The 26530-nt window shown below is 47.3% G+C and overlaps 1 protein-coding gene across 1 annotated transcript in view; it reads right to left on the minus strand.

Moving 5' to 3' along the window:
* Window positions 1-14840: 14840 nt before the first annotated feature.
* The window catches only part of LOC105004162 (galectin-9-like), a 15220-nt gene continuing 3530 nt past the window's right edge, over window positions 14841-26530 (minus strand). Inside the window, exons 2-5 of the mRNA XM_010861693.1 lie at window positions 24800-24891; window positions 21956-22157; window positions 21024-21134; window positions 14841-14885 (exon numbers count right to left, since the gene is read on the minus strand). Of these exons, the coding sequence (XP_010859995.1) occupies window positions 14841-14885; window positions 21024-21134; window positions 21956-22157; window positions 24800-24891 (450 nt within the window). The remainder of the gene's footprint in view (window positions 14886-21023; window positions 21135-21955; window positions 22158-24799; window positions 24892-26530) is intronic.

Consider the following 26530-nt stretch of genomic DNA (forward strand, 5'->3'; position numbering starts at 1 on the left):
CAGATTTCCATTTATTTCAGTCTTTAAAAAATTATCTTAATGGAGAAAAAATCTGATTCCCTGGAAGACTGTAAAAGGCATCTGTAACAGTTCTTTGCTCCAAAAGATAAAAACTTTGGGGAAGATGGAATTATGAAGTTGCCTGAAACATGGCAGAAGGTAGTGGAACAAAATGGTGACTATGTTGTTCAATAAAGTCCTTGGGGAAAATGAAAACTGTTGTCTGTCATTTTTACTTAAAAACAGAAAGATCTTTTGGGCAACCCAACACTTGTAGCCACAGGATGCAGCACATTCAGTCACACTGGTCACACTTCCTCCTTAGGGAAGCCACATGAGCAAACATTTAGTACCAGACATGAAAATGATCAGCGTTGTATCAGGGGATAAATCAGACACACAGATGCTTCTGCCTTCAGTCTTTGTGTGACTTGCCCGGGACCAGCCTTACTTCCCAATTTCCTATAAACAAACTTATACGCATTTATTTAAAAAGCAAATGCTATGTCGTGACCATAATGAAAACCATTACCACATCCATATATAAAAACTGCTGATGGGGCTTCCCTGGGGATCCAGTGTTAAGAATCCTCCTTGCAATGCAGGGGACACAGGTTCAATTCCTGGTCAGGAAACTAAGATTCCACATGCTGTGGAGCAAGTAAGCTCAAGGGCCACAACTACTGAGCCCTCCTCGTGCCACAACTAGACTCCTATATGTGACAACAAAGATCTCATGTGCCAGAACTAAGACCCCAGGCAGTCAAATAAATAAATAAATATTTTTTAAAATGAAGGGCTTCTGTGGTAACTCAGCTTGTAAAGAATCCACCTGCAATGCAAGAGACCCCAATTCGATCCCCTGGAGAAGGGATAGGCTACCCACTCCAGTATTCTTGGGCTTCCCTGGTGGCTCAGCTGATAAAGAATCCGCCTGCAATGAGGGAGACCTGGGTTTGATCTTTGGGTCAGGATCCCTGGTTCAATCCCCTTGGAGAAGGGAATGGCTACCTACTCCAGTATTCTGGCTACCCACTCCAAAATTCCAGGGACTGTATAGTCCATGGGGTAACAAAGAGTTGGACACAACTGAACGACTTTCACTCAAGGGCCACAACTACTGAGCCCTCACTTCACAACTAGACTCCTATATGCCACGACAGACATCCCACGTGCCAGAACTAAGACCCCAGGTGGCCAAATAAATATTTTTTAAAACAAAGATTAAAAATTACTTGTGGCTAAAATGGATGATAGTGGTCATGCAAATTGGGGTGGGGGGGTGCGGATACACCGTACTTGAACCATCAGTTCAGTTCAGTTCAGTCTCTCAGTTGTGTCCGACTCTTTGCGACCCCATGAATCACAGCATGCCAGGCCTCCCTGTCCATCACCAACTCCCAGAGTTCACTCAGACTCACATCCATCGAGTTGGCGATGCCATCCAGCCATCTCATCCTCTGTCGTCTCCTTCTCCTCCTGCCCCCAATCCCTCCCAGCATCAGAGTCTTTTCCAATGAGTCAGTTCTTTGCATCAGGTGGCCAAAGTATTGGAGTTTCAGCTTCAGCATCAGTCCTTCCAATGAACACTCAGGACTGATCTCCTTCAGAATGGACTGGTTGGATCTCCTTGCAGTCCAAGGGACTCTTAAGAGTCTTCTTCAACACCACAGTTCAAAAGCATCAATTCTTCGGCGCTCAGCTTTCTTCACAGTCCAACTCTCACATCCATACATGACCACAGGAAAAACCATAGCCTTGACTAGATGGACCTTTGTTGGCAAAGTAATATCTCTGCTTTTCAATATGCCCTTGAACCATAGCAGTTAACAAATACCCCAAACATCACAAAATTCAGGAAAATAATACTTTTCTTCACAAATATCCTAGATATTTAATACTTTCCAGCTTTTTGGTTGTTCTTTGCTTCTTCATGTGATGAAGATTTGACATGTTCTCTACAGAGAAAGTAGAAAGATCATTCTCTTTCCAATGTTCTTCTCTTCTCCACTGCTCACGTACTTTGGGACCCAGGCATGGGACCCATTCCTTCACGACACACCTCATCGAGTTTCCAATTTATCCATAACTATCTAGATCAGATTTACCTCTACTCCTAAGAGCTGGTTCACACTCAGTGAAGCCAATCTACTGACACCAGGTTGTGGTGAAGGAAAGTGCAGCATTTATTGCATGCAGCAAGCAAGGGGTCCAGACAGTTAGTGCCTAGAGCATAGAAACTCCCAATGGCTTTCAGAGAAAGGTTTTTAAACAGAGGGTGAGGGAGAGGGTTGCAGGGTATGTGATCAGCTCATGGATATCTTCTGATTGATGGGTGGTGAGGAATCAGGAATCAATATTATCAAGCTTCCAGGTTCTATGTCCTTGTGGGCAGCACACAGTTAACTTCTACCTGGTGGGGTTTTCTTTTTCTGCAAAACAGCACAAAGGATTTGGCTCAAAATATTATCAATAACTCTTGAGGAGAAGTAAATGTCCTTGATTATGTTTAATGGTTTTCACTTTGTCTTGCTTGACTGTTTTCCTTTGTTTCTGCATTTTCTCACTTCTCTAATTAAATTTTTTCCTTGGAATTTGGGGATGGCCTATAAAGTTAAAGGATTATTACAAACATGGAGGGTAGGGCTGTCCCAGGAATCCCCCATAGGGTCCTGCTTGGTTACAAATGTCACACGGGCTAAGCCAAAAGTCATGACCTCTGGATACCACATCAAGGGTCAACAAAGCTGTGGGTTCTATAGAATGGTAGCTGAGAGTGATGCTAATGCCTTAAATTCTTATTGCATTTCTTGGTTAGGCAGAGAGTTTGCTCAAAAGTGGGGACTAGTTAAAGAGAAAACCACAGGCATCACTTTTGATGCCTCAAAATGGCATCACTTTTGCTGAAGCCCATGACACCAAACCTAGGTGTAACACCTGACCTAACTGTAGCTTCCACCTTCTCCAGGAAAGTAGTCTTAATTAGCCAGTTTGGAATTTTCTAGTCAGCACCTGGGAGGTAATGAATCTCCTGGGCCCTCTCCATCCCAGGGAGGAAGAAGCAATCTGCCTGACCTCTTTTCCTAAACAGTGGTGAAATATATATCAGGTAAAATTGACCATATTAAGTATACAAAATTTCAGTGGTGTTAAACTCACTCTCATAACTGTCCAACCATCACTACCACCCAACTCCAGAACTTTTTCACTTTGTAAAACTGCTCCTGACCTTTTTAGGTGTTGTAGATTCAAGGGACTAGATCTGATAGACAAAGTGCCTGAAGAGCTATGGATGGAGCTTTGTGATATTGTACAGGAGGCAGGGACCAAGACCATCCCCAAGAAAAAGAAATGCAAAAAGGCAAAATGGTTGTCTGAGGAGGCCTTACAAATACCTGTGAAAAGAAGTCAAATGAAAGGCAAAGGAGAAAAGGAAAGGTATACCCATTTGAACTCAATGATCAGTGCAAAGAAATAGAGGAAAACAATAGAATGGGAAAGACTAGAGATCTCGTCAAGCAAATTGGAGATACCAAGGGAACATTTCATGCAAAGGGAGAGAAGTAGCTCAGTTGTGTTTGACTCTTAGCAACCCCATTGGCTGTAGCCTACCAGGCTCCTCTGTCCATGGAACTTTCCAGGGAAAAGTACTGGAGTGGGTTGCCATTTCCTCCTCCAGGGGATCTTCCTGACCCAGGGATCGAACCTGAGTCTCTCACATTGCAGGCAGACGCTTAACCATCTGAGCCACCAGGGAAGCCCATGCAAAGATGGGCACAATAAAGGACAGAAATGGTATGGACCTAACAGAAGCAGAACATATTAAGAAGAGGTGGCAAGAATACACAGGAGAACTAAATGTTTGACTGAAACAGAGACCCAGGATCAGGTTTTGTAGAGAAGAGGGGTGGGGAGTAAACACAGCAACTACAGACTTAGCTGAAGTCATGTGGGTCCCTGCCACGTGCTAGAGACAGGGAGCCCAAGAACGTAAAATTAGGAGCCCGAGAAAATAAAGTCTGTCACCGTTTCCATTGTTTCCCCACCTATTTGCCATGAAGTGATGGGACCAGATGCCATGATCTTTGTTTTTTGAATGTTGAGTTTTAAGCCAGCTTTTTCACTCTCCTCTTTCACTCTCATCAAGAGGCTCTTTAGTTTCTCTTCACTTTCTGCCATTAGAGTGGTATCATCAAGTTCTAAGGTTATTGATATTTTTCCCAGCAATCTTGATTTCAGCTTGTGCTTCACCCAGCCCTGAATTTCTCATAATGTACTTTGCATAGAAATTAAATAAGCAGGGTGGCAATATACAGCCTTGTCTTACTCCTTTCCCAATTTTAGTGCTTTTGAACTGTGGTGTTGGAGAAGACTCTTGAGAGTCCCTTGGACAGCAAAGAGGTCAAACCAGTCAATCCTAAAGGAAATCAATCCTGAATATTCACAGAAGGACTGATGCTGAAGCTGAAGCTCCAATACTTTGGCCACCTGATGTGAAAAGCTGACTCATTAGAAAAGACCTTGATGCTGGGAAAGATGGAAGGCAGGAGGAGAAGGGGATGACAGAGGACAAGATTGCTGGATGGCATCACCGATTCAATGGACATGAGTTTGAGCCAGCTCCGAGAGATGGTGAAGGACAGGGAAGCCTAGTGTGCTGTAGTCCATGGGGTCGGAAAGAGGTGGACATGACTGAGTGACTGAATAACGGCAACAACAGTGTACAGCCTTGTCTTACTCCTTTCCCAGTTTTAGCCGCTCAGTTGTTTCATGTCCAGTTCTAACTGCTGCTTCTTGACTCTCGTACAGGTTTCTCAGGAGACAGGTAAGGTGGGCTGGTCCTTCCATCTCTTTAAGAATTTTTCACTTTGTGGTGATCCACGTAGCTAAAGGTCATAGTGTTGTCAGTGAAGCAGAAGATATTTTTCTGGAATTTCTTTACTTTGTCTATGATCAACAACTGTTGGAAATTTGATCTCTGGTTCCTCTGCATTTTCTAAACCTGACTGTACATCTGGAAGTTGTCAGTTCACACACTGCTGAAGCCTAGCTTGAAGGATTTTGCTCATAACCTTGCTAGCATGTGAAATGAGTACAACTGAGTCACAGGGAATCCAACCCAAAAAGAAGAGCCTGCAGCCCTCTGCTCCCACCCTGTAGGGAGGGGCAACAGCCAAGTCTGAAGGCAAATGCATTTTCAGATGAATGGAGACAGCAGGGAGGCATCTTCAAGACCCAGGGCCTGGTACAGTTGACCTCAGCAGCCTGGCATCCCCATGCCATCACCACAACCAGTTCCCAGGCCCTGGCTCTGGTCTTAAGCAGGCAAGAGGTGGCCCTCAGAGCTGCATTATTCAAATTCTAGACATTTGTCTGAGGGTCTCTGTTCTCTGCCCTGTAGAGCACAGCGTCTGTTCTAAATGTATCGGCCACCTCACACTCTACGAAAACTGACAAGTGTTGATGAGGACGTGGAGAAAGGAGGCCTTTTGCACTTTGGTGGGAATATTAAATGCTGAGGCATGATGGAAAATGCCTGATCCTAAGGGCCTGGCGTTAAACTTCTGATTGCCAAAGTATCCATTTCAAACACCCATCTTGCATAAATACATCACAGATTCTAGGGAAGCTCTTAGACCAGCCCTCTCTGCGCCCTCTGCCATGAAGTTCTCCTTTCTAGAAAGCCTTAGGGAATCTAGATAACTACATTTCTCTTCCTGCCTCCTGGTTCCTGCCTACCACAGCACCCTTGGACTCTAATAAAGGCAGAACTCCAGGTCTGTGCTCCCTCTCCCTCCTCCCCACTGGCCATTGTCCTGTTAGGCCACAGGACATGAGACTAATAATCCTTATTGTTTCAAAGCCCCCAGATGGTTGCTGCTCAGATGCATTCTATAATAGTAATAAGAACCACAAGGGCCCATCCAACATTTGCACCAGCTGAGGAAATATTGGCGCAAGGGGTTAGCGAGGTGAGGGTCTCCCATGGGTAGTAATGGCTAAATTGTTATTTGTCTTCCTTGAATGTTTTCCATTGTTTCTGCATTTTTTTCACATCTCTGATTAAATTTATTCCTTGGAACTTTGGGAAGACCTAGTACTTTGGCCACCTCATGCAAAGAGTTGACTCATTGGAAAAGACTCTGATGCTGGGAGGGATTGGGGGCAGGAGGAGAAGGGGACGACAGAGGATGAGATGGCTGGATGGCATCACCAACTCGATGGACCTGAGTTTGAGTGAACTCCAGGGGTTGGTGATGGACAGGGAGGCCTGGCGTGCTGTGATTCATGGGGTCGCAAAGAGTTGGACATGACTGCGCGACTGAACTGAATTGAACTGAACTGAACTGAGAAGGTTATGAGCTTCCTTGGTGGCTCAGATGGTAAAGAATTTGCCTTCAATCCTTGGATTGGGAAGATCCCCTACGGAAGGAAATGGAAACCCACTCCAGTATTCTTGCCTAGAGAATCCATGGTCAGAGGAGCCTGGCAGGCTACGGTCCATGGGGTCACATAGAGTCAAACATGACTGAGCAACTAACTCTTCACTTTGCTTAGGAGGCTAAAGGTTTACTACAGTCATGGAGATGGGGGTATGGATGTCCCAGGAAGCCCCTATATAGTCCTGCTCTGTTACAAATGTCACAGGGATTAAGCAAAAACACTATCATATTACCATGAGTCCATGCTCACTCTGCTCACCACATGACAGCCCAATAAATCTGAGAAACGAGGCACTGAGGCAAGGAATATTACTATTCAGAAAGCCAGCTGACCAAGAAGATGGCAGACTAATGTCTCAAAATGACCATCTTGTTGGGTCTGGATGCCAGGTTCTTTCATAGAACCAAAGAGAGAAGCAGGGAGGAACCAAAGTCAAAAGGCAGAATAGAGCGGGAGAGGCAATGAGGAAGTAAAGTAAAAGGGGCCATAAGTCTTGCAAAATTTCTCTGGGAAGGGCCAACCTTTGGAAGGAGTGTGTTAATCTCTTCTTTTCTTTGTAGCAATTCACAGATGGGCAGGGTCAGATTTTCTCTCTATAAGCTGAACAAAGTCACTTTAGTTTAACAATCAGGCAGAGGGGCAGTGTCCTTTGAGGCAGACCATTATGTATGCTTATAAAAACAACAGCAGTGAAAAGCAGGTCAAAGAAACAGTTCCAACACGGAGTCAGAATTGGTTCTTCTCTGCAACAATTCTCCGCTGTCAAAGTTCATTCCACAATCTTGTGGAAAAAGGGAGTAATGAGCGTTCTGCTTAATCAGATGGATCTTTCTGGGAGTGTCTGCCATTAATGCCTCTGTTCCAAATGTTGATATTTGTCTTCTTTTTGTTCCTCTTTGGAAAGTGCCTACTTGACACCTGTAGACTTAGAAATACTGAACTTCAAACCCAAGAGGCAGCATTTCAAGTTAAGGACTTTGGCACTTTTCTATATGTGGGAAGATTTAAGAGTCAGAGCTCATTAAAATTTTGTCCTTGGTATGTGCCTCAGCTCTTTGTGGGCCTGTAATCCTGTATTCTCAGAATTTCCTCAAGGTTCACCATAGGGAGTGGCTGCAATCTGATGCCTGCTAGATGGCAGGTATTCCCCTTTCTTGGGGCTCACTGTCTCACGTTGAAGGGCTGCAATCGCTGATTCCGCTTCTCAGGTCTTCTTCTCTTGGTCAGGAAGTTGACCAATATTTGGCACACATTTCACGATCACCTTTGTCCCATGGCACTGGGAGGCTCATCCCAGATCTGGCAAAAATTTTTCATAGGCACTCAGGTGCTAAATTTTTGAACAGGCCTCATCAATAATTAAAGACTCTCTGGATTCTGCCTAATTTAATCCAAGAGTCATTTTTCCTTGTTGCTTCTCCCCATATCTAGAATCACACTATTGCAATTATTTTATGTTATAAATGAGATTTTATCAAAATGTTTAGCCATAGAAGTTCTGTGGGAAGCCCGATTGCACACTGGTTACTGTAATCTTATAAATTTGACAGGATATAAGCAACGCTGCTAGTAACATTGATAACGACATAGCGCATCACGGAAAGAAAAAGCACGATTTGAAAACAAAGAATAAATTTAAGCAACGATTATTATAACTAACTATAATCCAGTTGCAATAATCAAGCAACCAAAGGAGCCACACAGATTTTATGAGCTATCTGCAGTTTCATTGTACCAGCCATTCACACTTTATGCACGGCTTAACGTTTGAGACAAGCATATATATTAGTGGCAGGATCAACCAGGTAGAGAGAATAAAACAAATCTATCCATAACTATCTAGATTAGATTAGCCTCCACTTACTAATAACTCATCCGTGTGCAGTAAAGCCAACCTACTAACAGCAGTGGGCAGTGAAGGAAAGTACAGGATTTATTGCAGGCACCAAGCAAGGAGTCCAGACAGCTAGTGCTTAAAAAACCCAAATGAAACCCTGATGGCTTTCAGGGAAAGGTTTTTAAAGACAGTGAAGGAGAGGGTTGCAGCGTGTGTGATCAGCTCATGGATGTCTTCTGATTGGTTGGTGGTGAGGTAACTGGGAGTCAACATCATCAAGGTTCCAGGTTCTATGTCCTTGTGGGGAGCATACAGTTAACTCCTTCCACCTAGAGGGGATTTCTGTACCTGCAAACAGCACAAAGGATTTGGCTCAGAATATTTTCTATAGTCCTTGAGGAAGAACTAAAGGTCCTTGAGTATTGAATGGATAAACTAGTATTATTTTGTCTTGCTTGACTGTTTTCCTTTGTTTCTGCATTTTCTCACTTTGCTGATTAAATTTTTTTCCTTGGAACTGGGGAAAGCCTAGGAGGCTAAAGGTTTATTACAAACACGGGGTGTAAGGATGTCTTAGGAAGCCCCCAAGGGTCCTGCTCAGTTACAAACATCACAGGGATTTAGGTTAAAAGTCATGACCTCTAGATACCACACATGGTGTCAACAAAACTACAGTGACTATAGATTGGTAGCTGACAGTGATGATAAGACCGCAAATTCTTTTTTTTTTAATTAATGCATTTATTTTAATTGGAGGCTAATTACTTTACCATATTGTAGTGGGTTTTGCAATACATTGACATAATCAGCCATGGGTATACATGTGTTCCCCATCCTGAACACCCCCTCCCACCTCCCTCCCCATCCCATCCCTCAGGGTCATCCCAGTACACTGGCCCTGAGCACCCTGTCTCATGCATTGAACCTGGACTGGTGATCTATTTCACATATGGTAATATACGTTTCAATGCTATCATCTCAAATCATCCCACCCTCGCCTTTTCAAACAGAGTCCAAAAGTCTGTTTTTACATCTGTGTGTCTCTTTTGCTGTCTCACATATAGGGTCATCGTTACCATCTTTCTAAATTCCATAATAATATACTGTATTGGTGTTTTTCTTTCTGACTTACTTCGCTCTGTATGATAGGCTCCAGTTTCATCTACCTCATTCTTTTTAATATCTGTATAATATTCCATTATGTATATGTACCACAGCTTTCCTATCCATTTGTCTGCGGATGGACATCTAGGTTGCTTCCACATTCTAGCTATTGTAAACAGTGCTGTGATGAACTTTGGGGTACAGGTGTCTCTTTCAATTCTGAAGACCTCAAATTCTGATTGATCTCTTGGTTAAGCTGAAAGTTTGCTCAATAAGTGGGGAATAGTTAAAGAGAAAACCACAGGCTCAAAATGGCATCACTTTCACTGAAGCCCATGATACCAAACCTAGGTGTGACACCTGACCTAGCTGGTAGCTTCCACCTTCCCTGGGAATGAAGACTTAGTCAGCCAGTCTGGAAATTTCTGGTGAGCACCCTGGAGGTAATATGTCTCCTAGGGCCTTTCCATCCTCAGGAGGAAGAGCAATCTGCCTGATCTCTTTTCCTAAACAGTGCTGAAATGCAAATCACTGAAAACTGACCATACTAAGAGTAAATACATTTCAACCGTGTTAAATTCACTCCCATCACCACTGTCCAGCTCCAGAAAATTTTCATCTTGCAAAATTACAATTGACCTTTTAGATGTTGGTGAAACATTCAAAAATTGTAAAACACAGAGATGATCAAATAGACCTGAGTGTCCCCAGCAGGCTACTTTGTGCTCTTTGATCTGTCGCTTCACTGAACTCACACAGTGAGCTGTGGGGCCGCAGACTGCTCATTCCGCAGGTGAGAAAACCAAGGCTTCGAAAGGTGAAGTCACGTGTCTAAGATCCCCCAGCCGATGAGAATGGCAGAGCTGGGGATCTGAGCAGGATTCAGTTTGATTCCCAAGCCCAGTTTTTTTTTAAGTATCCCACGGCCTCCTAAGCAGGGTGGGGACAGAGAGTGACAGAGACAAGCACCTTACTAGTCCAGCAGACTGAGCAGATATCCCAAAGAGAGACGGGACACAAGAAGGGCAGGACAAGGGAGCCAGAGGTGTCCCCAGAGCCCCTGGGTAGAAGACTGGCTGGCAACTTTGGATCTACGCAGCAGGGCCCAGACACAGAGGACAGGGCCCCACACCCAGCCCCGGGTAGGGGACAGCCTGACCTAGAAGCTGATGGAGGACAGCTGCGCAGATTCTGTGACTCAGATGGTGGTGACTTGACCAAAGGGCACACGGCATTCATATTGCGTGAAGCTCTTCCCGTTGACCATCACTTGCCGAGATGAGAGCACACGCCAGTAGTGGGCCCTGGCCAGGTGGGAGCACACCCGAGCCTCTGGGACCCCTGCCTCTAGAAGTGTTGACCTGTGTCTGTAGTTTTCACATCAATCCTCTATAGGTCTGGGCATCGGTCTTGAGATCTGTATCAGTTACAAGAACATGCTTGGGACCCGAAATGCATCCAAACACAACCTCTACACTTAATCAGGTAGCAGGATGAGGGGGACATCCACGTTCACACAGAGAAGCAGGGACACGGATGTACTCACTCCCCCTCCCATCCCCCCAAGCCCAGAGATACTGCTCTACTTCCAAAAGCAATATGCAATGCCCTGCAAAACAAAGCCATTAATAACATCTGGATAAAGGCAGCAACAATGTAACAGAAACTCAGATGTTCCCAGGGACCTAGAGCAGAAGAAAAGCCAGAGCAGAAGATTGAAATTAACTCGGATTTAAGGACCCAGCAGGCCAAAAAAGCACCATGGTGACTTATCTAGTGCGTATTTCCAAAGTAAAAGAAGCAAGAGGTGCACCTGGAGCTGTAGGCGAAGGTGTGGAAGGAGACTGCAGGCATAGCCTTACAAGGAAATGGTCCTCTTCTCTGTACAAAGGTGTTGCTCACGTGACTGTTAAAAGACTGTCCACAGCACCGGATGGGGCTGGGGGACAGCCAGCTGAAGGGAAGTGAGTTCCTGCTCACCTTGAACTCTGAGCTCTGTATCTGGAAGCAGAGCTCAAATCGGCTCCCCCTCTGGGAAGGCGTCTGCATCTTCCACTCCTCAGGCTCCAGCTTCTTTTCTGCTTCCCGTTGCAGACCACGTACCCTGTGTTTTCAAACCGAGGGCTGAAGTGGAAGGCAATGTCACTGTCACTGCACCTGGTCTGAAAGTTCCCAGCAAACCTTTGTGGAGGAAGTCAGACAGGGCTCGGTGTCCTGGCTTACTGCCAAGGGCGGAACAGGAGGTGCTCGCACTTTGACTGACACCCATCCGGGAATCTGCATACCACTTGTGTGGCTGGCTGGTACCCGTCTCTAGTTTGTTGCCATCACTTTTGTTCACCTAATTTGCACTTAGTGTGCTTTTGTGCAATTACCACATTTTGCCCTTAGAGTATCATTTTCTAAAAATAAGGAGAAAATGGGTAAAGAAATTTGTGTCCAAGATGGAAGCGGAGAAATGTGCCTAGAAGTGAGAGGCTTTGGGGTCAAGTAGTGGCTCCTTAGAGGTCAGCCTGTGTCTGCTCAGTTGGGAAAGAAGAGGACAATTGGAAAGGACAGGTGACATTGATGGCACATAAACAGATTTGGTGTCTAAAAGGGAGACAGAATAAAAAGTAGCTCTCCAAGGGCAGGGACCTCAGTGTGCGTGTCTTTCCCTCAGTGGAGGCTGGTGTGTGTCTAGGAAGCCCTCTTCTTCCCCACACCCAGGAAGCCCTCAGTCAGCCCACTTGCCCAGCCTCTTGGGACGCTGAGGCAGGGAGAGGCTCCTACCGCAGTGTCGGGCCCAGCACACAGTGAGCACAGAAGCCGCCTGCCCTGGGGCCGTCCCCTCTTTGCCTGTGTCCTCCTGCAGGGCTCTCTCTGTGGGCACCTCCTTTCTCCAGGTCCGGGGAATTAAGGCACCTCCCTCCTTGGCCACTTTCCACCTAGAGGCCTTGAACAAGTGACCTCCACCTCTATGAGGCTCAATTTTACATGTATGACATGGAATGATAAGGGTTTAAACCAGCTTGCCCCAACCTGTGTGGCAAAGGGACCGGTTTTGTGGAAGATTATTTTTCCAAGGACAAGGGGATGCGAGTGATGGGGAGTGGTTGTAAATACAGATGAATCTTCACTAACTTGCCTGCCATTCACTGCCTGCCGTGGGGCCCAGTTCCTAAGAAGCCCTGGACCAACACTAGCATGTGACCTGGAGGTGGGGGACCCCTGGTTTAAGCAAGGCATCCTGTGATGGGGCCTCCACACAGGAAGCCAAGAGGCACAGAAGGAAGCCCTCTGCACCCCCCAGTGCAGGGGCACCCAGCTCCCCCCAACTCCTGAGATGGCCCCTTCTCACACTCCCTTGACCTGCCCTGCCTTGCTCTTTTGCCCCTCAGAGAGCAGACACCTCCTCAGGAGGCCTTCTCTGCTGCGCCCAGTCTCCTAACAACTCTAAACACTTTCAGAGCTCGTGCAGTGGGCCAGACACCATTCAAGATCTCTCAGTCTTCATTCAAGCTCGCTTAGTCTTCCTCCAGATCTGGGGATTAACACACTCCAGGATTAACCCCATTATATAGATGCAGAAACTGAGGCCCAGAGGTAAAGCAACTTGCTTGAGGTCATCCAACTAGTAAATGGTTCAGCACAGAGAGGCCATCTTTAAAGTATGTCTCTTGCTGCCATGCTGGCTTGTTACCCAGCCCAGAAGCCCTGCTCCCTTCATGCAGAACAACCATCATTTTTCTAGTTATTACTTAGAACAGTAGAGGCACCCACAGTGAGCTCAGTAAACATTTGTCAGATGCAGGAATCCTGGGGATGCTTACCCACCGCAGTCCTAAGCAGCACCCAAGAGATGGTCGTGGAAAAGAAGTTGTGTCTGCCCTTCCGTGTTCTTTTAGGTTGCTGCTCCCCTCCTCTGTCACCTGCAGGAGTTGTTTTCTTAGAACCCCAGAGCTGCTTCCTGTCCACTGAGACACACCCCACCCCCCAGCCCTGGAACTCACTGGGTTTCTGTAAGGAGACTGGGTGTTCACGAAGGCCATCTCTCCACCACCTCTGTGGCCACTGTCGCTTTACACACTGGCCAGGAAGACCACTGCGCCTGGAGAACTTAAAAATGTATAGAAACCAAAGCAACTGGACTGTTACTCAATGGGGGAGGATCCGGGAGATGATGTAGGTTTAGAAAAAGGGAGAAAGGTAGAGAGGAGAGGAGAGGGTGGAAGTGGTGCTCCTCACCTAGGGCCCTTTCCCCTCTGCTCGCCTCCTGTGATCTGCACTGAGATCCAATAGTACATAGAGGTTCACGTCGGCTCAGAGATCCTGACCACACTCATACTGCAGCAAGCTTCTAGACGTCACTGTTCCTGAGAACGTGGCTGTCTCTTGCGGGTCCAAACAGAAACAGAACTGCTTGTTGGGGCCCAGGCAGCTGGGTGCTACTGGTGCACGGGGTGGAGGTTGTGCAGGGAAGGCCTGGTTATACCCATTTTCCAGATAGGAAAACTGAGGCTCAGAGTGTTTAAAGGTCATTCCAAAAGTCACACAGCTCATTAGTGATAGCCTGAGCCATATAAGGCTTCTTGGGGCCTCAAAAAGGGGTATGTTCCCTCTAAAATTCTATTCCTCACATAAAAACCTAGTCATGGAGGGATTTCCCTGCTGGTTTAGTGGTGAGGACTCTGTGCTTCCACTGCAGGGGGGATGGGTTTAATACTTGGTCAGGGAACTAAGAACATGCATATAGCATGGTCCAGTCAAAAAAAAAAAGAGAGAGAAACAAAACAATATATGATCAGATGGAAAGAAATGTTTTATAAATATCAATAGAAAACCTTATCATGAAGGTTACCTTATCATTGTGTTTAATGATGCCCCAGGAGCTTCTGATCCCTCCTCTCTAAGAATTTCTCTCTCCCTTCTTTTCTCTTTTCTCCCTTCCTTCTGGGCTGTAGCTGGGGAGCAGAGAAGATTTAGACATACTAGAACTTTCTGACGGAGAAGGCAATGGCACCCCACTCCAGTACTCTTGCCTGGAAAATCCCAAGGACTTGTAGGAGAGCCTTGTAGGCTGCAGTCCATGCGGTCGCTAAGAGTCGGACACGACTGAGCAACTTCACTTTGACTTTTCACTTTCATGCCTTGGAGAGGGAAATGGCAACCCACTCCAGTATTCTTGCCTGGAGAATCCCAGGGACGGCGGAACCTGGAGGGCTGCCGTCTGTGGGGTTGCACAGAGTCAGACACAACTGAAGTGACGCAGCAGCAGCAGCAGCAGAACTTTCTGAATGACATGGAGGTGGGTCACTATGTTAAATAAATGTCTTTAATTGGCTCCAGCACCTTGTTAAAGGAAATGATTGACTAAAACAGAGACTAGGATCAGCTGGGCAGCAAAGTGGGGTAGGGAGGAAACGCATAGCAACAACAGACTTACCTGAAGTCAAGCGGTACCCCGCCGTGTGCTCTACACAGGGCCCTGGGGTCCAGCCTGGATGAGCAGCTGAGGGTCCTACAGGCACCAAGTGGAGAGCAGGTGAGCAGGTGCCCCGGGACCACACACAGGTCTGCACCTCTCTCCCTTCTGGCACTTGCCTGGGTCCTCAGAATTTGCAAAGACTGACTTCTCTGAGACGCTCTCATTGACGGAGCCCACTTGCCTCCTCCATCTACCCTCCATCCCACTAGATTCCAGAATCAACTAGAATATGACTGGATTTAAGGGGCAGATGACACACTTGGAACAGAAAGGAGGAAAAGGAGGAGAGATTCTTTGAAGATATCCTCTTCAACCCCGGGGATACAGGAAATTTTTCCTCATTGACTGAAATAGGAAGCAACTGGAACTCATTCACCGCAAGTTGGAGTGTAAAATACAACAGCGTTGGAAACTTGGTGGATTATAATAAAGTTAATCCTCTACCTCTCCTATGTCCTGGCTCTTCTGCTCCTAGATATTCACCAAAGAGAGATAAGAACAGATGTACATGTGCTTAACAGCTTCACTCATCACAGCCCCTCACTGGAAACACCACTGTTTAAAACAGGAGAAGGGGAACAGTGAATGCTCTTTGCAAACCCCTGGGCTAAAGCCCACCAGGCTCCTCTGTCTGTGGATTTATCCAGGCAAGAATATTGGTACAGGTTGCCATTCTCTCCTCCAGGGGATCTTCCCAACTCAGAGATCCAACCCATGTCTCCTGGGTCTCCGGCATTGGCAGGCAGATGCTTTACTACTGAGCCACCTGGGAATTGCCTGCTATGGACTAGCCCTCAGCAAGAAAATGGGACTGAAGATAAAGGCAAGGTCTTCAGTGAACCCCAGCGTTGAGCACAAGAGCTGGACACAAGTGAGCACACACTGGGAGCATTCTGATAACATAAAATCCAGAAGCGGGTCAGAAAAGCAATGGCTTATGAGGGGCACCAAATGGGAGGGACCCGGAGGAGTCATCTGGGTGCTGGGAATGTCCTGGAGCTTGACCTGGATGGTGGTCATACAGCTGTTTACAGCATAAAAACTCATCCAGCAGACTAGGGTCTGTGTGTTTACATGGACCGTACCTCAATGAAGTACTGTTTAAAAAACACCGCAGGCCACGTACAGTGGCACCGTGCGTGAGAATCCACCTCACCGTGCAGAGAACGCGGGTTTGATCCTTGGTCCTGGGAGACTCCACACGCGGTGGAGAAACTAAGTCCATGTGCCACGCTTATTGAGCCCAGGTTCTAGAGGCCACCTGCTGTAAATACTGGATCCCACACCCCTACAGCCTGGCTCAGCAACGAGAAACCATACATGGCACTGAAGAAGCTCCCCACTTGCTGCAACTAGAGAAAGCCACTGCAAAGTAACGAAGAATAAGCACAGCCAAAGGAAAATAAAATAAGTGAATTTTTAAAAATTTAGAAACCACCCCAAAACTCTCAGAGCCCAGGGAGAAACAGGGACAGCTAGAGTTCAAGCAGACATGCATTTTGACATCTCCAGGTGATTTGGAAGTGAGTCACAGAGAGTCCAGCCCAAAAAGGAGAGCCCAGGTTCCTCTGCTCCAGCCCTGTAGGGAGGGCCTACTGCCAAACCCAAAGGCCAGTGGGTTTTTGGGTGAATAAAGACCGTAAGGAGGTGTCTCCAAGACCCAGTGGCTGGCACAGCTGACCTCAGCAACCTGGGATCACCATGTGTGCCGTCACTGAGACCCTTTTCCAGGACCTGGCTTGAGGTGAGAGGCAGCCCTCGAGCTCCCTTATTTAAAGTCCAGACACTTGTCTGAGGTTCTCTGTTCTCTGCACTGTAGACCATAGGATCTGTTCTAAATGTGTCGGCCACCTCACCCTCTCAAAAAGCCAGAAACTGACGAGTGTGGATGAGGACAAGGAGAAAGGCCTTTTGTGCTGTTGGTGGGATGCTAAACGGCGAGGCTGTGATGGGAAACATAGTGTATGTGCTTGACCCTAAGAGACTGGCATTAAGCTTCTGATTGCTAAAGTGTCCATTTCAAAGATACTCATCTTTTGTAAACATGGTGCCAGCTGTGTGACAGCTTCTAGATAAGCAGCCACGCTTGCCCCACCCATCAAGTTCTCCTTTCTAGGAAACACTGGGCAACCTAGATAACTGTTTGAGTGACCCCACATGTCTCTTCCTGTCCCCTGCATAACCACCCTACCTTTCGACCCCAATAAAAGCGGAACCCCAGCCTGTGCTCTCACCCCCTCCTTCCCACTGGCCATTGTGCTATTGGCCCTCAGGACTTGAGAGTAATAATCCTCTTTTTTTCAAAGCTACCTGATGGTTGTTGCTGAGCTGTGTCTTGAAGTCCTGATAAGAACCACAGGGGCCCATCTGGCCACAGTACTAGCTCCAGCTGGGCTGATGTCTTTGGGGCTCCCATGAGTAGTAAAGACCCACATGAGTGCCCCCGGTGTTTCTGAACAGAGAGCATCACTATGCATAGTCTGAGACTGACCCTACAAAACAGTACGGATGTTCCTTTAACAACTAAACACAGAATTACCATCTGGTCCAGCAATTCCACGCCTGGGTCAGATGGTAAAGAATCTGCCTGTTATGCAGGGCACCTGGATTTGATCCCTGGGTCAGGAAGATCCCCTGCAGAAGATCATGGCAACCCACTCCAGTACTCTTGCCAGGAGAATTCCATGGACAGAAGAGCCTGGCAGGCTACAGGCTATATGGTCGCAAAAAGTCAGACACAATGGAAGCGACTTCCCACTGCCAGCAATTCCATGTCTGGCTATATACCCTAAAGAGCTGAAAGCAGAGGCTTGGAGAGATGTGTGTACACCCATGTACCTGGTATTATTTACAACAGCCAAAAGATAGAAGCAACACGGGTGTCCATTGATGGATGACTAGATAAACAAAATGAGGTCTATACATACAATGCAATATTGTTCAGCCCTAAACAGGAAGTGAATTCTACCACGTTACAACATGAATGTTGGGGAATGAAGAAATTTTCCTCTACCCTTCTAGGTTCTTCTGGCTGGTCTAAGATTGAATTGACATGAGACACATTAAAAGGAAAAAAATCTAACAAAGGTATAGTTAACACTTACATACATAGGAGAGACCCAGGAGAACTACCCACCAAAATGGTCAAAACCATCACTTTAAATACCACCTTCAAGAGGGAGGGTATGGGGAGGGAGGAGGGAGGAGGGATCAGGATGGGGAACACAGGTATACCTGTGGCGGATTCATTTCGATATTTGGCAAAACTAATACAATATTGTAAAGTTTAAAAATTAAATAAAATTAAAAAAAAATAAAAATAAAAGTAGAGCCAAAAAAATAAATAAATAAATACCACCTTCAGCTAAAATCACAAGAAGACGTTGAGGGCAATGGTTTGGGACTTCAAAGATGAGGAAGGCTATTCACAGAAAAGTCAGTGTTCGGTATGTAAGTGTTTGCTGGGTGCAGAGTGGACTCTGATCTCCACGCCTCGCTTGAGTTCTTCTGTAAGTATCACTGCTCACGGCTCTATTTCTATAACAGGTCCTTCGTCTGCATTCTTTGCTGCAGCTGTTCAGTTCAGTCACTCAGTCGTATCCGACTCTTTGCGACCCCGTGTTGAGGAGGAGGTAAAAGAAAAACTTCGAGTCTTCAGTTTCTTAAGAAGAATCAGCCTAAATGAATACTCATGCCGAAGTGACACATTTAGGGGTAGCAAATTTTGCTCCCCTATACTCTCTAAGTTTCAGTCTTTCCTCATCTGTGAGATGTAACTAATCACGGGCCTCCTTTGATACGATTGTCGTGAGCACCAAAAGAGCTGAGGCTTGGAGGGCACTTAGTCTGGCTACAACTCACCAAACTCAGTCCCAGTTGTCTTCTACTGTCTGATTTGGAATCACTAAGAGCAAAAACTTCCCTTTAGTCTTGAAAGGGACTGTACCAGATCATCCCAACTACACGGATGACAGTCAAGCTCTTGAATCTTGGATATATGTCTCAGGACTGAAGAAGACCCCACATGGCACCTGGTCCTGTCCAAGTGATGGAGACTTCAGAATCAAAGTGAGGGGGAAGAGCAGTAGATGACGTTCAGGTAGGCTGCTCTGGCCCGAGAGAATGGATCAAGTCTTCACACTTTAACTATACATGACACTCTTTCTCCTTCTTTTCCTTTCTTTTTCTCTGCCACTGACTAGGAAAGATAAAGCCCCAATCTATAACCCCCAATACATTGCTAAAGTAAGTAATCTTTCAACTGAACTTATCATCAGAATTTCCAATCCATCCATCCCTATCTAGATCAGATTTACCTCCACTCAGTACGATTCATCCACACACAGTAAAATCAATCTACTGACACAGGGTTATGATGAAAGAAAGTGCAGCATTTACTGCAGTTCCCAAGCAAGGAGTCCAGGCAAGCTTAAAAAACCCAAACTCCATGATGACGTTCAGGGAAATGGTCTTAAACACAGGGTGAGCAAGAGGGTGAGGGGTATGCGATCAGCTCATGGACGTCTTCTGATTGGTTGGTGGTGAGGTAATTGGGAGCCAATATCATCAAGTTTCTGGGTTCTATGACCATGTGAGCATCAGGAGCCAATATCATCAAGCTTCTGGGTTCTATGACCATGTGAGCACCATAGAGTGAACATCTTCCACACGATAGGGATTTCTATATCTGTAAAACAGCACAAAGAATTTGGTTCAGAATACTGTCTATAGCTCTTGAGGAGGAACTAAAGGTCCTTGATGGTGTTTAATGGTTAACCTATTATCACTTTGTTTTGCTTGACTGTTACGCTTTGCTTCTGCATTTTCTCACTTAAATTTTATCCTTGGAGCTTGGGGAAGGCCTAGGAGGCTAAAGGTTTATAACACTCATGGGTCATAGGGCTGTCCCAGGATGCCCCCATAGGGTCCTGCTGGGTTACAAATGTCAGAGGGATTAAGCAAAACAGTCATGGCCATGGAGACCACACCAAGGGTGAACAAAGCTGTGGGGACTATATATGGGTAGCTGAGAGTGATGCTAATGCCTTACATTCTGATTATATCTTTTGGTTAGGCTGAGAGTTTGCTACAAAGTGGGGCATAGTTAAAGAGAAAACCACAGGTGCAAAATGGCCTCACTTTTGTTGAAGCCCATGATACCAACCCTAAGTTTAACACCTGACCTAACTGTAGCTTTGCGCTTCCCCAGGAATGTAGTCTTAATCAGCCAGTCTGGAATTTTCTAGTCAGCATCCTTGAGGTAATCAGTCTCCTGGGACCTCTCCATCTTCAAGAAGAAGAAGAAATCTACCTGACCTCTTTTGCTAAACAGTGGTGAAATGCACATTACGCAAAATATCTTAAGTGTACTAGCTCAGACTGTAAAGAATGTGGGAGACCTAGGTTTGATCCCTGGGTTGGGAAGATCTGCTGGAGGAGGGCCTGGCAACCCACTCCAGTGTTTTTGCCTGGAGAAGCGCCATGGACAGAGGAGCCTGGCGGGCTCCAGTCCATGGGGTCGCAAAGAGTTGGACATGACTGAGCAACCGCACACACAACACAAGTGTACCTAAAGTTCAGTGGTCCACTCCTGTGGTTGTGCAAAAGTCACCACCATCCAATTTCAGAACTTTTTCATTTTGCAAAATTGGTCCTGACCTTTTAGATGTTGCTAACACATTCAAAAATTATAATACACAGAGAGGGTCCAAAAAACCCAGGAATGGCCATGTAAAGGATATACTGTGCCCTTCGATGTGTATGGTCTTATTGAACTCACACAACGACCTTTGGGTTGGCCGATCATGCTCATTCCACAGGTGAAGAGACTAAGGCTGGGAGAGGTGAAGTCGCTCGTCTAAGATTCCCCAGCCGATGAAAATGGCAGAGCCGGGGATCTGAGCTGGATTCAGTTTGATTCCAAGTTCTTTCTAGAAGCACAGGGCCTCCTCACCAGGGGGATGACAGAGAGTGAAAGAGACAAGAAATCTACTAGTCCAGGAGCCTGAGTGGGTGTCCCAGACAGAGACAGCGACACGAGGACGGACTGGGGAACCCAGAACCACCTGGAGATGAGACTGGCTGGCACCTTTGGGTTCACACAGCAGGACCCACACAGGGGACGGGGCCCCACACCCAGCCCCTGGGGACGAGTGCTGGGTGGAGTCTGACCTGGAAGCTGATGTAGGACAGATGCACACCGCCCTTGATGGAGATGGCGTTGAGTTGGTAGAAGGGCACACGGTGTACATAATACAGGAAGATGTTCTTGTTCACCATCACCTGTTGAGATGAGCACACATGGCAGGAGGGGGTCCAGGACCAGGTGGGAGCACACCTGTGCCTCCGGGACCCCTGCTTCCAGACGTTCAAACCCATATTTGGTTTTTACATCAATCCTCTGTAGGTCAGGGCAACAGCCTTCAGAGCTGTGCCAGTCACAGGAACATGCTTGGGACCCTAAGTGCATCGAAGGGCAACCTCTACCTGACTCTAGTCCTTGGCTTCTTCATTCTTCTGGTGTAGGTTTGTCTTTCTAGTCTTAGCTCTCCTGTGGTGTTACTGAAATATACATGCAAATGTTCACGGGGAGCAGAGAAGAAGTGATGTCAGGTTGTATGATGAGGGAGTGGGGACATTCATGTTCACACAGAGAAAAAAGACACAGATGTACTCAGCTCCCCTCCCATCTCCCCAAGCCCAGAGACACTGCTCTGCTTGCAAAACCAATGTGCAATGCCAGGCAGAACTAAGTCTTTAATAACACCTGGATAAATGCAGCAACAAGGTAACAGAAAAACAAATATTCCCAGGGACCTGGAGTGGAAGAGGGGCTACAACAGAGAAATGGAAATAACTTGGACTGAAGGACCCAGGAGGCCGAAAGGCATCAAGGTGACTTCTCCAGTGCTTACTTCCAGAGTAAAAGAAGCAACAGGTGTGCCTGTAGATGCAGGTGAAGGTGTGTAAGGAGACGGTGGCCTTACAAGGAAATAGTCCTCTTCTCTGTACAAAGTGATGCTCACATGGCTATTTAAAGGCTGCTCGCAGCACCTTATGGGGCTGGGGAACAGACAGCTGAAGAGAGGAGAGCTCCTACTCACCTTGAACGCGGAGCTCTCTACCTCGAAGCAGATCTCAAACAAACTCCCCTTCTGGAAGGGCATCTGCATCTTCCTCTCCTCCCGCCCCCACTTTCCTAGCTGCTTCGTGTTACAGACCACATACCCGCCTTCTTCAAACTGAGGATTGAAGTGGAAGGCAATTTCATGGTCAGTGTAGTCCATCTGAAAGTTCACTGAAAACCTAGGTCAAGGAAAATCAGACAGTATCCCGGCTTACTGCCAAGGGTGGGAACAGGAGGTGCTCGCTCTTTGACTGACATCTGTCTGGGAGCCTGCATACAACCTGCGTGGCTGGTTGGTACCCATTCCTAGTCTCGTCCCATCCCTTTGGTTCACTGAATTTGCACTGTGTTTTGTGCAGTTACTGCATTTTGCCCTTACAGTGTGGTTTTCTAAAAGTAAGGAGGAAATGGGTAAAGAAATTTGTGTCCAAGATGGAAGTAGAGGAATGTGCCTAGAAGTGAGAGTCTTTGGGGCCAAGTGGTGGCTCTCTGGAGGTCAGCCTGTGTCTGCTCAGTTGGGAAAGAGGAAAAATGGAAAGAACAGGTGCATTGATGGGACACCTACAGAGATGGTGTCTAAAGGGGAGACACAGAAAAAACCCTAGATCTCTGGGCATGGGGACCTCAGAGTGTGCGTCTGTCCCTCTTCAGAGGGTGTCGTGTGTCCACCTGACCCTTAGGTCACTTATGACCCCCTGACCCCCCCTCACTTATGAGGTCAGCAGGCCTGGACCCTGACCCCAGATCGGCCCTGTTTGTCATTTGCAATGACCCAGGACCATGCTATCCTCGAACTGCCGCATGCAGCAAAGGGGTGACTGCCTTCCTTCAGGGATGACAACTGAAATGGCCCAAGGGCACCCCTAAATAAGTATCGCTTGTTCCCATCTCACCTCAGAGGAAGCCCCTCACCATCTCCATCTCTTTGGGATATAGCTGAAACTATAGGGTGAGGGGTGAAGACAAAAGGAGCTTCCAAGGGGCCTAGCTCACAAAAGGGGTGCGATAAATCCTTGTTCTGCTTTTTCCCAGATGGAGCTCATGCATGTCCCCTAACCAAGGTCCAGCCCGAATTATCCAATGAGCATCTCTCTCCCAACACCTTGCCTGAACTCAGCGCCAGTGTGGTTCCCAGTCTGCTTCCTGGGGTCACTCAGGCTCCCAGCTAACACACAACAGTCAGACAGCACGTCTGGCTCCCATGTCATCACCACAGAACTGGGCACTGCCCCACGCCCACGGGTGGCCCTCAGTGGGCATTCTACCTGCAGAGTGCTCTGTTTTGCTTGTTTATCTGGGGTTTCTTTTGGCTTCGTGGCTCGAGTATCTTAGTTCTCTGATCAGGGATCAAATCCATGACCTCTGCAGTGGACGACTGGAGTCCTGACCACTGGACCACCAGGAAACCCCCAGGGCCCATCTGCTTTCTTGGATAAGGGTGTGAGTTCTGAATGCTAAATACCAGGATGCTAAATACCTAAATACCAGGATGCTCTGTGTTCCTCTTGCCCCTCAGCCATCAGGGGCGAGAGGAACTGGTGTGTTTCTGAACCCAGCAGCCTTCCCTCCAATGAAAACGAAGCTCCAAGTGACCCTGAAATGAGAAATTTTAAGTTCCAATTTCTCTTAAAGTGGAGAATAGTTTTTCTGACATGTCTCTGGGTGTCGTTTTCCCTTTGCAGACCCCCAGCTTCATTCCTGTGTTCCTTTGTAAATTCTGCCCCAGGGAAGGAGAGAACGGCAGCTCCCATCGGAAAGGGGACCTACTCGGAGGTAGAGACAGGCTCTATTGGACAGAGTGGGAGTAGAAAGCCCTCCTGTGCTGGAAGGAAGGGTTAGCACAGGGAGGGGGAGAGAGGGGTGGAGTTCATAGTCAAGGTCCCGGGTTCCCCTGCGGGCAGGGTTTCAGAACTGGGTGCCTCATTTCCCTCACAGTCCCCTGCAGGCACTGAGGGCCTCAGAGTCCCACATCACTGTGGCCGGGTCACCTGGTAGGAGAGGCAGAGGCAGTGGCAGAGGAAGTCATCTAGAAGCCAGGTGTAGAAGTAGGGCTGTGGGGGGAGGGGCCTGGAGGGATCCAGAACGTCCCCAGGCCCCATGCAAAGTAATGAGAGGAACAGCGGGGGTAGAAGTCAGCTGGGATTGGACAGAGAGGCTTCTGAGAGAGGCCACGTGTGCAGAGGGGCCCCCGTGGGCACGGCAGACCTCAGGGTGCACAGGCCCCAGGCCTCCACGCCACCCGGAACTAAATATAGTTCATCCAGGGCTGCATGAACTCCTGAGGACCTCCCACCTCTGGAATACGTGTAAGTTCTCTGTTCCCAGAAAGTCCCCCTCGGGAGAAAGGGAATGGGAAACAGAGCTGAGTTATCTATATTTTGAATTGACTTTAGTGGGAAAAACCTTGAGACTGAAAGAGACCGAATACAATTTTGATGGCAAGTTTAAATATTTCCAGGTCACCTCAAATGAAGTTTCCAAAGTAGATGAGACTGGCTAGAGGAAATGAAGGGAGTTGACGTATCTGCAGCTCTGGGTCATTGTATACGAAGTCCAGTCCCAGAACTCCACCTCTGGGCTGGCCTGCTTCCCTCCCTAGACTGTGAGCCTCCATTCCCCCTGTCTCTGGGGGTCTGGTTAATGGTGCCCGGATGCTACAGGTAGGTGGTAGGGGGCACTGAGCATTGTTGGCAGGGCCAGGCCCTTCCCATCCCCTGAACTGGGTGTGGGCAGCTTGGAGGATGCTGTGTGGACCATCCTGAGATGACAGCACCCTGGTTCACTCAGGGGTGAGGCCGAGAGCGACAACAATTCCTGGTACCTGCTTTCGCCTGTGGAAAGAACACGCCCCATGACGGTGATCTTGTGTCCATCCTGGAGACCCCCTTCGATCATCCCAGTGAAGGGAACAGGCTGTGGAGAGGAGACAGTGGTCAGTTGGCCTGCCTCCTTCTCTCCATAGCCTAGGGACCAAGTGCAGCCACGAACAAGACAGAAGGAGCCTCAGCTCCACGGACCTTCCAGCCCTGGAGCGAGGAAGTTACACAGATATTCTGCGACTGGGAGAAGGAGCCCCTCAGGCTCTGAGAGGATATAACAAGGTCAGATTGGCAGCTGGCAAAGGAAGAAGTGGCGAGTACACAGCCCTGAGACGGGACGGAACCAGAGGAGGAAGGGGGGTGGCTGGACCCCAAGCCAAGCTGCTAGTAAAGACCCAAGTCCTAGCTGGGGACTCAGGGGTCCACCATGGACCAAAGAGACCCACCCACCTATCCTGGAGGATAAACCTTCTGCTCACCTGAGCAGGCCAAGAAGTCATCCTCCCCCTCCTGCCCACCCCACCCAGAGAACAATGGTGACCTTGACCTTTGTCCCCCATGCAGCCTCAGAAAGTGCTTCTTTCCCAGGTGCTCTCTGCAGCCAGGGGGCAGCCCCCTCTTCTACTTCAGCTCCTGGGCTCCCATCCTTCCTCCAGGCCCTGGGAAGCCTCCCAAGTCCTCACGTGGCATCACCACCCCTTCTGGGCCCCATCACTTTGTCATGTTCTCTTTCCTGAGCCTTTTGAAAGGACCCAGCATTATGGTGAAGATGCTTCATTTTATAGTCAGGCATCCTGCAGGTTTGAATCCTAATTCTGCTGCTCATTACCTGAGTGGCCTTGGGAAGTTTATTTAAGTTCTCTTTGCCTCAATTTCTTCATCCATGAAATGAGAACAAGTCCCAGCTTCTGGGTGGCATTGATGATTAGCGAAAAAATGTCTGTGGGGAGAGACTGGCACATCCTTCCAGAATACTTTTTATCTAATGTGGTTCTACAAACTGCCTTCAACACAGCTCTGTCTCCAAGTCAATTTTCACGTTTTCACTCTGTTGAAGAATTTTCTACCTTCTCCTCTAAGTAACATTTTACAAAGATTAAATGCTTTCAGGAACCAGGCAGGTGATTTGCATAGTTGAAGTGGCCAGGTGGGGGAGAGTCGGGAGTGGTGGGGACTGCAGCAAAGTAGGCATCATCTTCCTTATCTAAAGAGCAGTGTCCACTCAGCTGTAACCTGATTACCTTTCAGGCCGTGTTGTCAGAGCTTCCAAGTCTTTAGGAGAAAATAGAAATCTGAGCTTTTTCTTCTTTAAAACTTTCTAATTTTGGGGGGCGAAATGCTTTGAAAAAGATTGTAGTAGGTTTCCTTTGCATATAATGAAATATTTGCATTGAATTGATATATCTAAATTTCCTTCAAAACAATCCAGGGGTGGAAAGGAAAGTAGAGCTGGGCAGAGATAAAGCAGATAGTTCATGAGTTGAAACTGAGTGACTGGTATGTGTTGTTTATGATACTAATATCTCTGTATTATACTTTCTCTTTGGCAATGAGTTAAAACAAACAGTCTGAAAAAAAAAATAAATAAAACAAACAGTCTGCAGGCCAAACAACAACAAAAAAATACACACCAGCTCGATTCAGGCCTAGTCCATGTCCTTCAGTTGTAGGACCACCCAGAATCCAGGGAAGCCCCTCCGAACCCAGTGTGCACAGATCCTCAAGTTCAATTT

The sequence above is a fragment of the Bison bison genome, unplaced genomic scaffold (genome assembly GCF_000754665.1).
Source record: "Bison bison bison isolate TAMUID 2011002044 unplaced genomic scaffold, Bison_UMD1.0 scf7180017864472, whole genome shotgun sequence".
NCBI lineage: Eukaryota > Metazoa > Chordata > Mammalia > Artiodactyla > Bovidae > Bison > Bison bison.